The following is a 12,461-nucleotide window of genomic DNA, read 5'->3' on the forward strand; positions in this document are numbered from 1 at the left end:
ATAAATTGACATTAAAAAAATTTAAAAAGACACACAAACACATAAAAACTAGTCTCTTTCCTTATATTCATCTGGTCACCAATAGGAAGTCTTGTTTGTTTATTTATTTATTTATTTTTATTTTTCTAATATTTATTTACTTTTGAGAGAGGGAGAGAGTGAGCATGAGTGGTGGTGAGGGGGCGTGCAGAGAGAGAGAGGAAGGCAGAAGATCTGAAGTGGCTCTGTGCTGATGCAGAAAGCCCGATATGGGGCTCGAACCCATGAATCATGAGAGTATGACAGGAGCTGAAGTCGGACACTCAACTGACTAAGCCACCCAGGTGCCCCTGAAGTCTTGTTTATAAACTCTTAGGAGAGTAAAGGGTTAGGTGATCAGAGACTTTTTTTACTCTTATAATATTTAGTTTAAAACTTTGCCAGGGGTTAGCAGTGTTATGCTTTATCAAGAGGCAGCTATAACTCTGTGCATTGTTCAACTGTTCTCTGTCCACTTTCCACTTATACTCAGTTTCAGGGAGGGGTAAGCAAATGGGAGGGGGATGGGGGCTGTGGGATTTGGTTGCTTACAGCCTTGCTTCCATAGGGTTTGGAGAAGATGGCAAAGGAAAACTCTGTTTTCTCTGCGCCAGACTTAACCAGCGATTACAGCTGGATCTCAAGTGGGGTTGAAACTCGGCTCTTCTCATCTTTACGTCCATCACATCAAGACTGGTGCATGGAAAGTTAAGCCAAGTGAAAATTTTCAGGATGGCTTTAATTGGTGGGATGGTAGTTTTTTTTTTTAATTTTAATAGATACTGAAGAGGTTGTTTAGTCTTTGCCTCCTGTTACTGTGTGAGGCTGGTATTCATACAATAGTACTATAAAACTGTGAGCAGTATCTGGCATAAGCTTCTGCTCTTTTAACTGCACTAATTGTACATGTGTACACTGCATAAATGTGCATGTAATTTCAGGTCATAGATATGAATGACTACCAGAGAAGGAGGTTTGCTTCCCGGATCATAGACAGTCTGTTTAATACAGTAACCGATAAGAAGATAGCTATTTTGGGATTTGCATTCAAAAAGGACACCGGTGATACAAGGTATCAGTTCTTAAAAGTATTTCAAGCCCTTTGAGAATATTAGTTGCTCATCTTATTTTGATTTTTGATGGTGGATGTCTGTGTGTGAAATATATGTATATATATGGCATAAAGAATAAAGTGAACATCTATATCCTCACAAGAAATAGAATCTTCCCTTTATAAACTCCTTAGGTATTATATTATATGCCATTTCAAAGCTTAGCAATACTGATTTATTTTCCTTTAGAGAATCTTCTAGTATATATATCAGCAAATATTTGATGGATGAAGGTGCCCATCTCCATATATATGATCCAAAGGTACCAAGGGAACAAATAGTTGTGGATCTTTCTCACCCAGGAGTTTCAGAGGATGACCAAGGTAAGGCTTTGAGTCTTGTGAATCACTTTGAGTGTAGACCCTAAAACTTGTTTGTTCTCTAGAAACCTTTGGTTGTTCTGTTTTTGTTTTTTTTTCTTAATGAAATGTTGCATTAAAAAATTCTTTTAGGGGTTCCTGGGTGGCTCAGTTAAGCATCTAACTCTTGATTTTCACTCAGGTCATAGCCTCAGCAGTTCATGGGATCGAGCCTAGCATCAGACTCCCTGCTGACAGCACAGAGTCTGCTTGGGATTCTCTCTCTTTCTCTTTCTCTCTGTCCTCCCCCACTTTCTTTCTCTCAAAATAAATAAACTTAAAAAAATAATTCCAGCATGGTTAACATATAGCATTACATTAGTTTCAGGTATACAACATAGTGATTCAACAATTCTATACATTACTCAGTGCTCATGTGAAAAGTGCACTCTGAATCCCCTTCATCTATTTCACCCATCCCCCCCACCTGTCCCTCTGGTTTGTTCTCTATAGTTAAGACTGCTTCTTCATTGGTCTCTCTTTTTCTTTCTTTTTCTTCCCTTTATTTGTTTGATTTCTTAAATTCCACATAAATGAAATCATATAGTATTTGTCTTTCTCTGACTGACTTATTTTACTTAGCATTATACTCCCTAGCTCCGTCCATGTCATTGCAAATGGCAAGATTTCGTTCTTTTTGATGGCTGAGTAATATTCCATTTATGTATATGTGTGTGTGTGTGTGTGTGTGTATGTATGCATGTGTGTGTGTACACACACACACATAAATATATGGCACAGCTTCCTTACCTTTTCATCTATTGATGGACATTTGTGCTCCTTCCATGGTTGTTCTATTTTTATTGTTGGTAGGCCTTCTTTTCTGTCTCATTTCCCTAAAATTAAACTCTTAGCCATTGTTCCATCGTCTTTGTTTTGAAGTCATCAGCTGTGGGTTGCTCTAATGGTTTTTCCAACATATTCTAAAAATCCCCAGAGGTTCCCAGGCGATGCTTCTAGGGCAAGGTTCAGGGGCTCCAGCACCCCCCTCCATTACTCTCATTCTCACTTCAGCCAGAGCATTTCACTTCTGTCAGACCCTCAACTCCTAGTAATCCTAGTATTAAAATGTGTAATTTCAAATAAGTCCTTTCTTATTGCCAGTTTTTTGTTGCTGTTGTTCCAGTGTCCCAGCTCGTGACCATTTCCAAGGACCCATATGAGGCATGTGACGGTGCCCATGCTGTGGTTATTTGCACCGAATGGGACATGTTTAAGGTGAGGTGACAAGTACTATGAAAGAAAATTTCAGAAGTGTTCTGGTATCAGTAGGGGCTGAGTATGTGCCCATGTATACGTTCTAACTGTTTCATTGGTTCCGTCTTTATAGGAACTGGATTATGAACGCATTCATAAAAAAATGCTGAAGCCAGCTTTTATCTTTGACGGCCGGCGTGTCTTGGACGGGCTCCACAATGAACTACAAACCATTGGCTTCCAGGTAATTACGATCATGGACTGGTTTTGTTTTGTTTGTTCGGTCATTTGCTTTTTAGTGGGTTTGAGTTTTAGAATTTTAATATTCCCTTCTTTAGCAGTAACATCACATGGGGGCCGCATGTCAGTTCTCTGGAAAATCCCTGTGCGATTAGTGTAGTTACTCCATTCCCTCCTTAATTTGTGATCTCAAGATCATTCAGTGTTGGTCTTCCTTACATAGTATCTCGGAGTCAGCAGTTAGCTATTATACAGGGATGGAACGTGCCTTGCCTTACAACATATAAAGATCAAGTAAGAAAATATACAAATGTAAAAGAAATTTGTTTTCTTCCCAGAGCCGCCCACGCTCTCTGTTGAACTATCTGCACCACGCTGACCCCCTCAGGGGCCAGGCCACGTATTCCTATATGAATGTTTTGAAAACTGCAAGATGCAGTATAGTTACCACATGTTGTACAGGATCCTGTACCTTCTGATACTCAGCACTGTCCTAGACCCTGAGAGGTCTGAGCGAAAAGTATGGGAGTTTCAGTGGGACTGGCCCTTTTTTAATTAAACGTTTGCCAGTTCAGTGGAGTGTTCTGAGAGCTACCAGAAACCTGAACAGTACGTTTATGTTGCATCCGTTTCAGTTTTACCGGGGTGAATACAAGAGGATTAATAAGAAGCAGGTACTTTCCATTTCCTCAGAGCAAGGGGGTGGGAGGCCTGAGGGCAGGGGAGAGAATTACGCCAGCAGATTGCGTTCAGCCTAGTCCCAGGCGGGGGCAGGGGTGGGGGCGGGGGTGGGGGTTTAGAGCAGCTCTGGTGCGTCAGCTCAGCACCAGCGTACTTGCAGAGGTGCCCAGAGGGCTTTACCTACTGTTCTGAATGTCGGATCAGGTTCTTTTAACCTGTCACCGACTTGTTGAAGATCCTTCTTATAGAATTCAGTGCTCATTTCTCATTCATGAGAGGTTCACTAGCAGCAAGAATCAGATGACATCCTTGTCTGCTAACATTCCATCAGGGACCTTGGGGACTCTTCTGCTGCACCCTCCTTAGTGAGTAACAGTGTGACTGCTTCTCCCAGACATGACTTAAGCTGAAGCGATGTTATTATTTAAAGATTCCTTCTAAAGCATAAACACATTTTCTCACATTCTTGTATTACTCATCTAAGGGAGAAGATAGGTAATATGAGTTTGAATTCTTATAAAAGTTAACTTTTCATAGTATGGATTTTTAAAAATAGTTAAAACTTAGGAATGGAATCACTAAATAAAAGGAATTTATAAGTCACTAAAATGATTACTACAAAACAGAAGCCCTTTAAGTCAGAATTAAATATTAATTTTTTTAACTTTTTTTTTTTTCTTTATTTTGAGAAAGAGAGAACATGAGCAGGGGAGGGACAGAGAGAGAGGGAAAGAGAGAATCCCAAGCAGGCTCCACACTGTCAGCACAGAGCCTGACGTAGGGCTCAGACTCACAAACCATGAGATCATGACCTGAGCCAAAATCAAGAGTTGGACGCTTAACTGACTGAGCCACCCAGGTGCCTCTTAATTTTTAATTAAAAAGATGTTTATGAAAATTATATTGTATATTTTTGCTATTGAGAAGAGATAAATTTATAATTATTAAAGAAGCAGTGTCTTTAAAGATAAGATTAATGATTTTAGATGTATGAAGAAAAGTTTAAAATGTAATAATGCAAAATAAAAGTGGACTACCACTTGCTTATTGAAGGCTGACTTGTATGCTGGACACTGCGCTGAGCACTTTATCTGATTTAATCCATAGCACAGCCTGCTGAAGTAGGTGGTCGTAACAACATTTACAAATGAAGAAGACCTAGACAGCTTAGTTAACACAACAGTTATCAATCTGGAATCCAACTGGGGCCTTTTAGACTTGGAAGCCTGAATTCCAGTTGCTATTACAACTGATGTAAATTTTTTTTAATGATTATTTATGTATTTATTAAAAAAGCCTTTTTTTATGTTCTTATTTATTTATTTATTTTTGAGAGATAAAGAGAGACCGTGTGAGCAGGGGAGGGTCAGAGAGAGAGAGACACAGAATCTGAGGCAGCTCCAGGCTCTGAGCTGTCAGCACAGAGCCTGACGCAGGGCTCGAACCCACGAACCATGAGATCATGACCTAAGCTGAAGCCAGATGCTTAACCGACTGAGCCACCCAGGTGCCCCTCAGTTGTTTATTTCTGAGAGACAGAGAGACACAGAACATGAGGAGGGGAGGGTGGAAAGAGAGGGAGACACAGAATCTGAAGCAGGCTCCAGGCCTGAGCTGCCAGCACAGAAGCCCAACCTGGGGCTCGAACTCACAAACCATGAGTGACATCATCACCTAAGCCGAAGTCAGTTGCTCAACCAACTGAGCCACCCAGCCGCCCCAAGCTGATGTAAATTTTTTAGAATAAGGGAAGCAGACATGAGAATAGAGTTTGAGAGAGAATGTGGCTTCACTGGAATCTGGTCTGTTAGTTGCTTTCATCCATGCTGCTGACACAGTGGTGGCATGCGAGTCTGTCCTCAGTCTGAGGGGGCCCGGCGTTGGGAATGGCAAGAGTAACAGTGTCTAGGCGTGAGTATGGAGAGTGGAGTATAGATCGACTCTAGAAAAAACATGAAAAATACAGAGGGAACCAGAAATCTTCCATAGCATCCCAGACAACTTGAGACTCTCCTTTGCTTTTTTTTTCTTTTTTCTGTTTTTTATTTATTTTTGAGAGACAGAGAGAGACAGAGCGAGCAGGGGAGGGTCAGAGAGAGAGGGAGACACAGAATCAGAAGCAGGCTTCAGGCTCTGAGCTAGCCGTTAGCACAGAGCCCGACGCGGGGCTCAAACCCATGAACTGTGAGATCATGACCTGAGCCAAAGCCAGATGCTCAACCGACTGAGCCACCCAGGCGCCCCTCTTTTGCTTTTAAAAGTTAAAAATACTTGAGGTTTTCTTTCTAAAACCTTTTTTTTTCCTCCCTAGATTGAAACAATTGGAAAAAAGGTGTCTTCAAAGAGAATTCCATATGCACCTTCAGGGGAAATTCCAAAGTTTAGCCTTCAGGATCCACCGAACAAGAAACCCAGAGTATAGACATTGCCATTTTTATTTGGAATTTTTTTGGTACTTTAGGATAGCAGATATCTATCTGATATTAAATGGTAAATGAACCAAGTGTTTTTAAGGAAACAAAACTATTTTTTTAATATTCAAATTTATACTAGCTATATGGGAATTAGCATATCTGGTATCATGAATCTAGAATATTTTTTACGTATTTTTGTAATATCGTTACCTCAGTGATTGGATGAGTGGTAAAGAATCATGTTGCTTTTAATGGTGTTGATTTTTGTAAAATACAGATTAAGCCTCAAATACTTTTTACGTTACAAAATGTCCATAGGCAGCACTTTAATATTACATTGTACTCTGTTCAGTTTTTCTGATTATTGGTTTATTTACTTGTCATTAAATATATATTTCAAACCATGAAATTGCTGTCCTAAATACTGGGCTAAACCTGTTAACCTTTCAGAAAGTGTCCTGGAGACTTAGAGGTTTCTGGCTTAATTGGGTAAGGTGTTTCATAAGCCATTTCTTGTCTCTCTGAACGGACAAGGGAGATTCAGGGGACAGAATCGGGCCTTGTGCACTTTCCTTCCCTCTTTCCTTCCTTCCTTCCTTCTTTCCTTCTTCCTTCCTTCCTTCCTTCCTTCCTTCCTTCCTTCCTTCCTTCCTTCCTTCCTCTCTCTCTCTGTCTCTGTCTCTCTCTCTCTCTTTCTTTCTTTCTTCCTGCCTTCCTGCCTTCCTTTCTCTCTCTCCTTTCTTTCTCCCCCCTATGCTCCATGTTACAAGTGGCCCTATAAGTTTGGTTTGGGTAATGTTCCTTCGTCCCTTTTGTTTGAATGAGTTGTATCATTGGGTTTTTAGCCCAGGAAGGTCATCACTGCTTATTTCCAATCAATCCAAATAAGACTAAAACACAATTTTTTTTTTAACACAAAGAGAATGCAGTATTGATCTAGTTTATTCTTCTTTACTTCTCATTTTTTCTCGCTGATTATTATTTTTTTAGTTCAAGAGCCAAAAATATTTGTGACCTTCATTTTGCATTTTTATTTCTATAACTCATTGAAGTTCCCCTTTTTCTTTAAATAAGAAAACCAATATAATCTCATGTATGAACTTAAAAAAGTAGATTTTAGAAATTATGTATAGCATAATTCTAAAATAAGAATTTTTGTATGTTCCCATGTGCTTTTTTCTTACGTGTCTTATGGACTTTGATTTTCTCTTGTGCTTTATCATTATTGAAATATGCCAGATGTTCATTTGATGTCTATGCCCTGCCAAGAGTGTACAAATGAAGTTAAACAGATACAAGCCTCATCCTTTAGGAATTTTGTGGTTCAGTAAGAATCCAGAAACAAATATAAAGATGAGGAGAGACATTTGTAGATGTCAAACTCATAAATAAAATATTCTGTTATCAACAATTGTGTGAATGTATTTTCTGTCATAGTAGAAGTAACAAATGAGTCAGGACAGTCTGACATTAGAAAAGTATTACTCCTAGAGCACCTGGGTGGCTCAGTTGGTTAAGTGTCCAGCTTTGGCTCAGGTCATGATCTCATGGTTTATGAGTTCAAGCCCTGTGTTAGGGTATGTCCTGACAGCTCAGAGCCTGGAACCGGCTTTGGATTCTGTGTCTCCCCCTCTCTCTGCCCCTCCCGTGCTCGTGCTCTGTCTCTCAATAATAAATATATATTTTTTAAAAATTAAAAATAAATAAATAAAAATGTTACTCCTTTTTTTGAGAAAAGGACATTACACCATTCTTTCAAATGATATAAGAAAGGGAGGGAATTTAGCAAATAGATCCGGTAACAGCAAACGAAAGCTTATGGGCCAAATCTGGCCAGCCACCTATATATAAGCTAAGAATGTTTTTTTAAATTTTTATATAATTATATATTTTTAAATTTAAGATTTTAAGTAATCTCTACATTTAATGTGGGGCTCAAACTCACAACCTTGAGATCAAGAATTGTATGCTATTCTGACTGAACCAGTTAGGTGCCCCTACAGGATTATATTTTTTAAAAAATTTAGGGGCACTTGGGTGACTCAGTTGATTGAGTGTCTGGCTTCAGCTCAGGTCATGATCTCATGGTTTGTGGATTTAAGCCCCAAGTCAGGCTCTGTGCTGACAGCTAGCGCAGAGCCTGGAACCTGTTTTGGATTCTGTGTCTCCCTCTCTCTCTCTGACCCTCCCCTGCTCCGGCTGTCTCTCTCTGTCTCTCAAAAATAAATAAAAAACAGGAAAAAATAATTTAATAACAAGACAGAGAGCACAAGCAGGGAATGGGCAGAGAGAGAGGGAGGCAGAAGATCTGAAGTGGGGTCTGTGCTGACCGCAGACAGCCTGATGTGGGGCTCAAACTCCTGAACCAAGAGATTGTGACCTGAGCTGAAGTCAGACACTTAACCAACTGAGCCACCCAGGTACCCCTACATGATTATATTTTAAATGGTTATGTGAGTCGCCAGCTTTGCTCCTTGGCCTGAAAAGCCTAAAATATTTCTTATCTAGTTCTTTCAGAAAAAGTTTGCAGATAAGAGTGAAAAAAACAAAACACCAGAAAGAGATACCAGAGTGATAGAACATAAAATGATTTTTTAAAATAGTTTATTTATTTTTTAGATAGAGACAGAGCATGAGTGGGGTAGGGGCAGAGAGAGAGGAAGACACAGAATCTGAAACAGGATCCAGGCTCTGAGCTGTCAGCACAGAACCTGACACGGGGCTTGAACCTGCCAACTGTGAGATCATGACCTGAGTTGGTTAAGCCAGATGCTTAACCAACTGAGCCACCCAGGCACCCTGAACACAAAATGATTTTTTACTCATAATATCTCAAAGTGAAAAATGAGTTTATGTGTCTTACTTCTGCTCAGGTCATGATCTCACGGTTTGTGAGTTTCAGCCCCACGTTGGGCTCCGTGCTGACAGCTCAGAGCCTGGAGCCTGCTTTGGATTCCATGTCTCCCTTTCTCTGCCCCTTACCCACTCCCAGCCTGTGTAAATAAACATTAAAAAAAATTTTTTTAAAACAAAAGAAAATGAGCTTATTACTTATAATTTCATTTATATTTCTGCTTGAAAATATCCTTGGATGCTGCTTAAGAAACTTATAGTCTGGTAAAGGGAATTATAACCTAAAGATTTCTTACTGAAGCAGGTAGAATTCGGCACTGATTTTCAGTTGCTTCAGTGAGTAGGATTGATAAGTAAAGAATTATGTGTAAAATTGACTAAAAGGTAGGAGGATTGGTGAGTGGACAAAATATAGCTCATAGAGCCGTATGTGCGTGCTGTTGGTAATGGGGGGGGGGGCCTAGTAACTGGGCAGGTAACTTAACACAGCAGTTTGAATCCTTTGTGTGAAAAGTTGCAAGAAGGTGGTTAGCATTTTCCCCCACTAAGAAAACTAAAGACCGTGTGTGTGTGTGTGTGTGTGTGTGTGTGTGTGTTTAATGACATACGGTTTCTATTTTTATTACGTATTCTTTTTTTGATTGGGGCAATGAATATAAGTGAGGTTATTAACTAGGACTTACAATAGAAAATAATACAGGGACATGGTAAAAAAAACAAAACAAAACTTTCAAATAGATACAAAAAGGTCTATGGAAAAGTGAAATCACACACAATGTGTTCTCCAGAATTTGTTATTCCACTTACGACCCCCAGCTTTAAATCCTGATGGCACTACCTATTAGTATGGGCTAAGTTGTCTGGCTAAATTACCTGAACGCCTTATTTTCCTCATCTCTGACAAGATGTTGTTGTTACAAAGATTATGTGAAATCAATGTTTATACAAAGATCTTACTGCACAGTGGCTGGCAGGTGATGGACACGGCTGTTAGACACTGTGACAAGATGGTTCCACTGAAACTAAGCCACTTGTAGGCCCTAGACGAGAATGGGCGTGTTCAGGGTGCTATGGCCATAGACCACACGTAGGCTGTAGGCTGTAGGCTGTAGGCTGTAGGCTGTAGGCTCTAGAATCACTAAGAGTACAGTAATTAACATAACAAGGCAGACACTCGGCCAAAGCCAAACGTTTTAGTTCCATCATCTATTCTTCTTTTTTTATATTAATTTATTTTTGAGGAAGAGAGAGAGAGTGTGTGAGGGTCTGGGAGGACAGGACGGGGACAGAGAGAAAATGAGACAAAGAATCTGCAGCAGGTTCCAGGCTCTGAGCGGTCAGCAGAGGGCTCGAACTCATGACTGTAAGATCATGACCTGAGCTGAAGTCCAATGCTTATGACTGAACCACCCAGGATCCCCTTCTCATCTATTCTTCACGTAAGTCCTTTGAGGTAAGTTCTATCCCCATCAGATGAAGGCGGGAGGCTAGAAAGATTAATTTGCTCAAGGTCACAACAGTCTAAGCTTTCTCTTTCTTTCTTTCTTTCTTTTTTTTTTTAATGTTTATTTATTTTGAGAGAGAGACAGTGTGAGCAGTGGAGGGGCAGAGAGAAAGGGAGAGAATCTCAAGCAGGTTCCACGCTGCCAGTGCAGAGCCCAATGCAGGGCTTGAATTCACAAACCATGAGGTTATGGCCTGAGCGGAAATCAAGAGTCAGACACTTAACCTACTGAGCCACCCAGGCCCCACTAAATAGGAGCTTTTCTTACTTGATGTTGAAAGCATCCTAATTTAGAAGCATTATGAAAAGAGTGAGCACCTATGGCCTTAGGCAGACTAACGGAATAGCATCCCAAGGAGAGAATCAGAAGGCAGATAGGGCAACAGAGCCTGAGCAGCAGTGAAGAAGCAAGTGAGCACATGCCCTTCAGCCTCTTGGAGACTCCCAACTACCAGAGCGGGGTCTGAGGTTCTACAGGAGGCTGAGGGCAGGGAAGAACGGGGACACAAGCCAGTGAAATTAAAGTCCAGCAGTCTGTAAATTCATTGTGCTCACATTTGGGTAACAATATTTAATCTATTTCCTATTAGGTGTCTGTGCCCACTATAAGGCAGATGCAGTGAGGTGCGCAAACCTAGCAGGCATCGGTGAATGAGAAATCTTATAGAGAAGCTCAGACATGTACAGAAATAATTAATCAAGTATGAAAATAGCCATAAGTGATAAAAATAACATGCTATGTGGGCACAAAAGTGAAGTTCGCTCCAGTTGAGGAAAATGGGAAGGCTTCTTGGAGGCAAGATGGCATCTGAGGTGGGTCATTGACATGATTTGGAAAGGAAGAGGGTAGAATGAGCATATCAGTGGCAGAAGCAATGGAAACAAAATGATGGACACAGGAAAATTTAGACTGAATTTAGGGAAAGCAAGTTGCCTTTTCTCTGGAATTGAGAGGAGGGCAAACCATAAGAGGCTCTTTTTTTTTTTTTAAGTGTTTTAATGTTTATTTACTTTTGAGAGAGAAAGAGACAGAGTGTAAGCAGGGGAAGGGCAGAGAGAGAGAAACTGAAACAGGTTCCAGGCTCTGAGCTGTCAGCACAGAGCCTGATGCAGGGCTTGAACCCATGAATTGTGAGATCATGACCTGAGCTAAAGTCTGTCACTTAACCAACTGAGCCACCTAGGTGCCTCCATAAGAGGCTTTTAAATACAAAGAACAAACTGAGGGTTGATGGGGGAGGCGTGGAGAATGGGTGATGGGTATTAAGAAGGGCACTTGTTGGGATGAGCACTGGGTTTGTATGTAATGATGAGTCACTGGATTCGACTTCTGAAGCCAAGACTACACTGTATGTTAACTACCTTGAGAATAAATAAAATAAAAAAACAAAGCCCTTATTTAATCTAAAAAAAAAGGAGAATGAAGAGGAAGAGCTGATTTGGAAGGGAAGGTTAGACTAAGAACAGATGGTAGGAAGCCTTGATCCAAGCTGAGTTTGGGCTTCATTTAGTTGTCAAAACGGAGACACCAATGGCTGCAGGACATTGTAAACACACCTAATGCCACTGAATTGTACACTTTAGAATGGTCAAAATGATAGAAAGTTGTCTTTGGAGTCACTTTCTTTTTTCTTTTTTTTTTTTAAATACATCTATAGTTTTATTAAGACAAAAACTGACAATGTGATATGAAGTTTACATTTAAACAAAGTTTTCGCAGAAACCTAACACATGGCTAAAAAGATTTTACAGTGGAGTTCTACATACAGGTCTAGATGATGTCAAGAACTGATGTCTCTCTTGATTCAAGACAGCATTTTGGGGATTAGTTAATTCTTAGGATTAAAAAAAATGTTTTCTTTTGTGTTTTAAAGTGAACCACTGCCCAGTATGAAAGTTTAATCTTCTCCTGAGACCAGGGCTTTTGAAATCACTCAACTCTGTAAGTGATTCAGTGAATTTGTGCTGTCGGTGACTGAACCCTGCCACCACTGATTTCAGAGTTCAAAGTTCAAATAACAGGCTCCAAGAGTTTTTCCACCCTAAGAGCGTGGGCCCTTGTCTTTCTCTACTCTCTCCCCTT

The 12,461-nt window shown here is 40.2% G+C and overlaps 1 protein-coding gene across 2 annotated transcripts in view; it reads left to right on the forward strand.

Annotated features, from left to right (window-relative positions):
• UGDH (UDP-glucose 6-dehydrogenase) overlaps positions 1–6,430 on the forward strand; it is a 33,223-nt gene extending 26,793 nt beyond the window's left edge. For both annotated transcript variants that reach the window (XM_029947139.1, XM_029947129.1), the window contains 5 exons: positions 960–1,090; positions 1,320–1,453; positions 2,616–2,707; positions 2,820–2,930; positions 5,919–6,430. In XM_029947139.1, the coding sequence (XP_029802999.1) occupies positions 960–1,090; positions 1,320–1,453; positions 2,616–2,707; positions 2,820–2,930; positions 5,919–6,029 (579 nt within the window). In that variant the 3' untranslated portion in view covers positions 6,030–6,430. The remainder of the gene's footprint in view (positions 1–959; positions 1,091–1,319; positions 1,454–2,615; positions 2,708–2,819; positions 2,931–5,918) is intronic.
• The last annotated feature ends 6,031 nt before the right edge of the window (positions 6,431–12,461 follow it).

The sequence above is a fragment of the Suricata suricatta genome, chromosome 1 (genome assembly GCF_006229205.1).
Source record: "Suricata suricatta isolate VVHF042 chromosome 1, meerkat_22Aug2017_6uvM2_HiC, whole genome shotgun sequence".
Lineage (NCBI taxonomy): Eukaryota > Metazoa > Chordata > Mammalia > Carnivora > Herpestidae > Suricata > Suricata suricatta.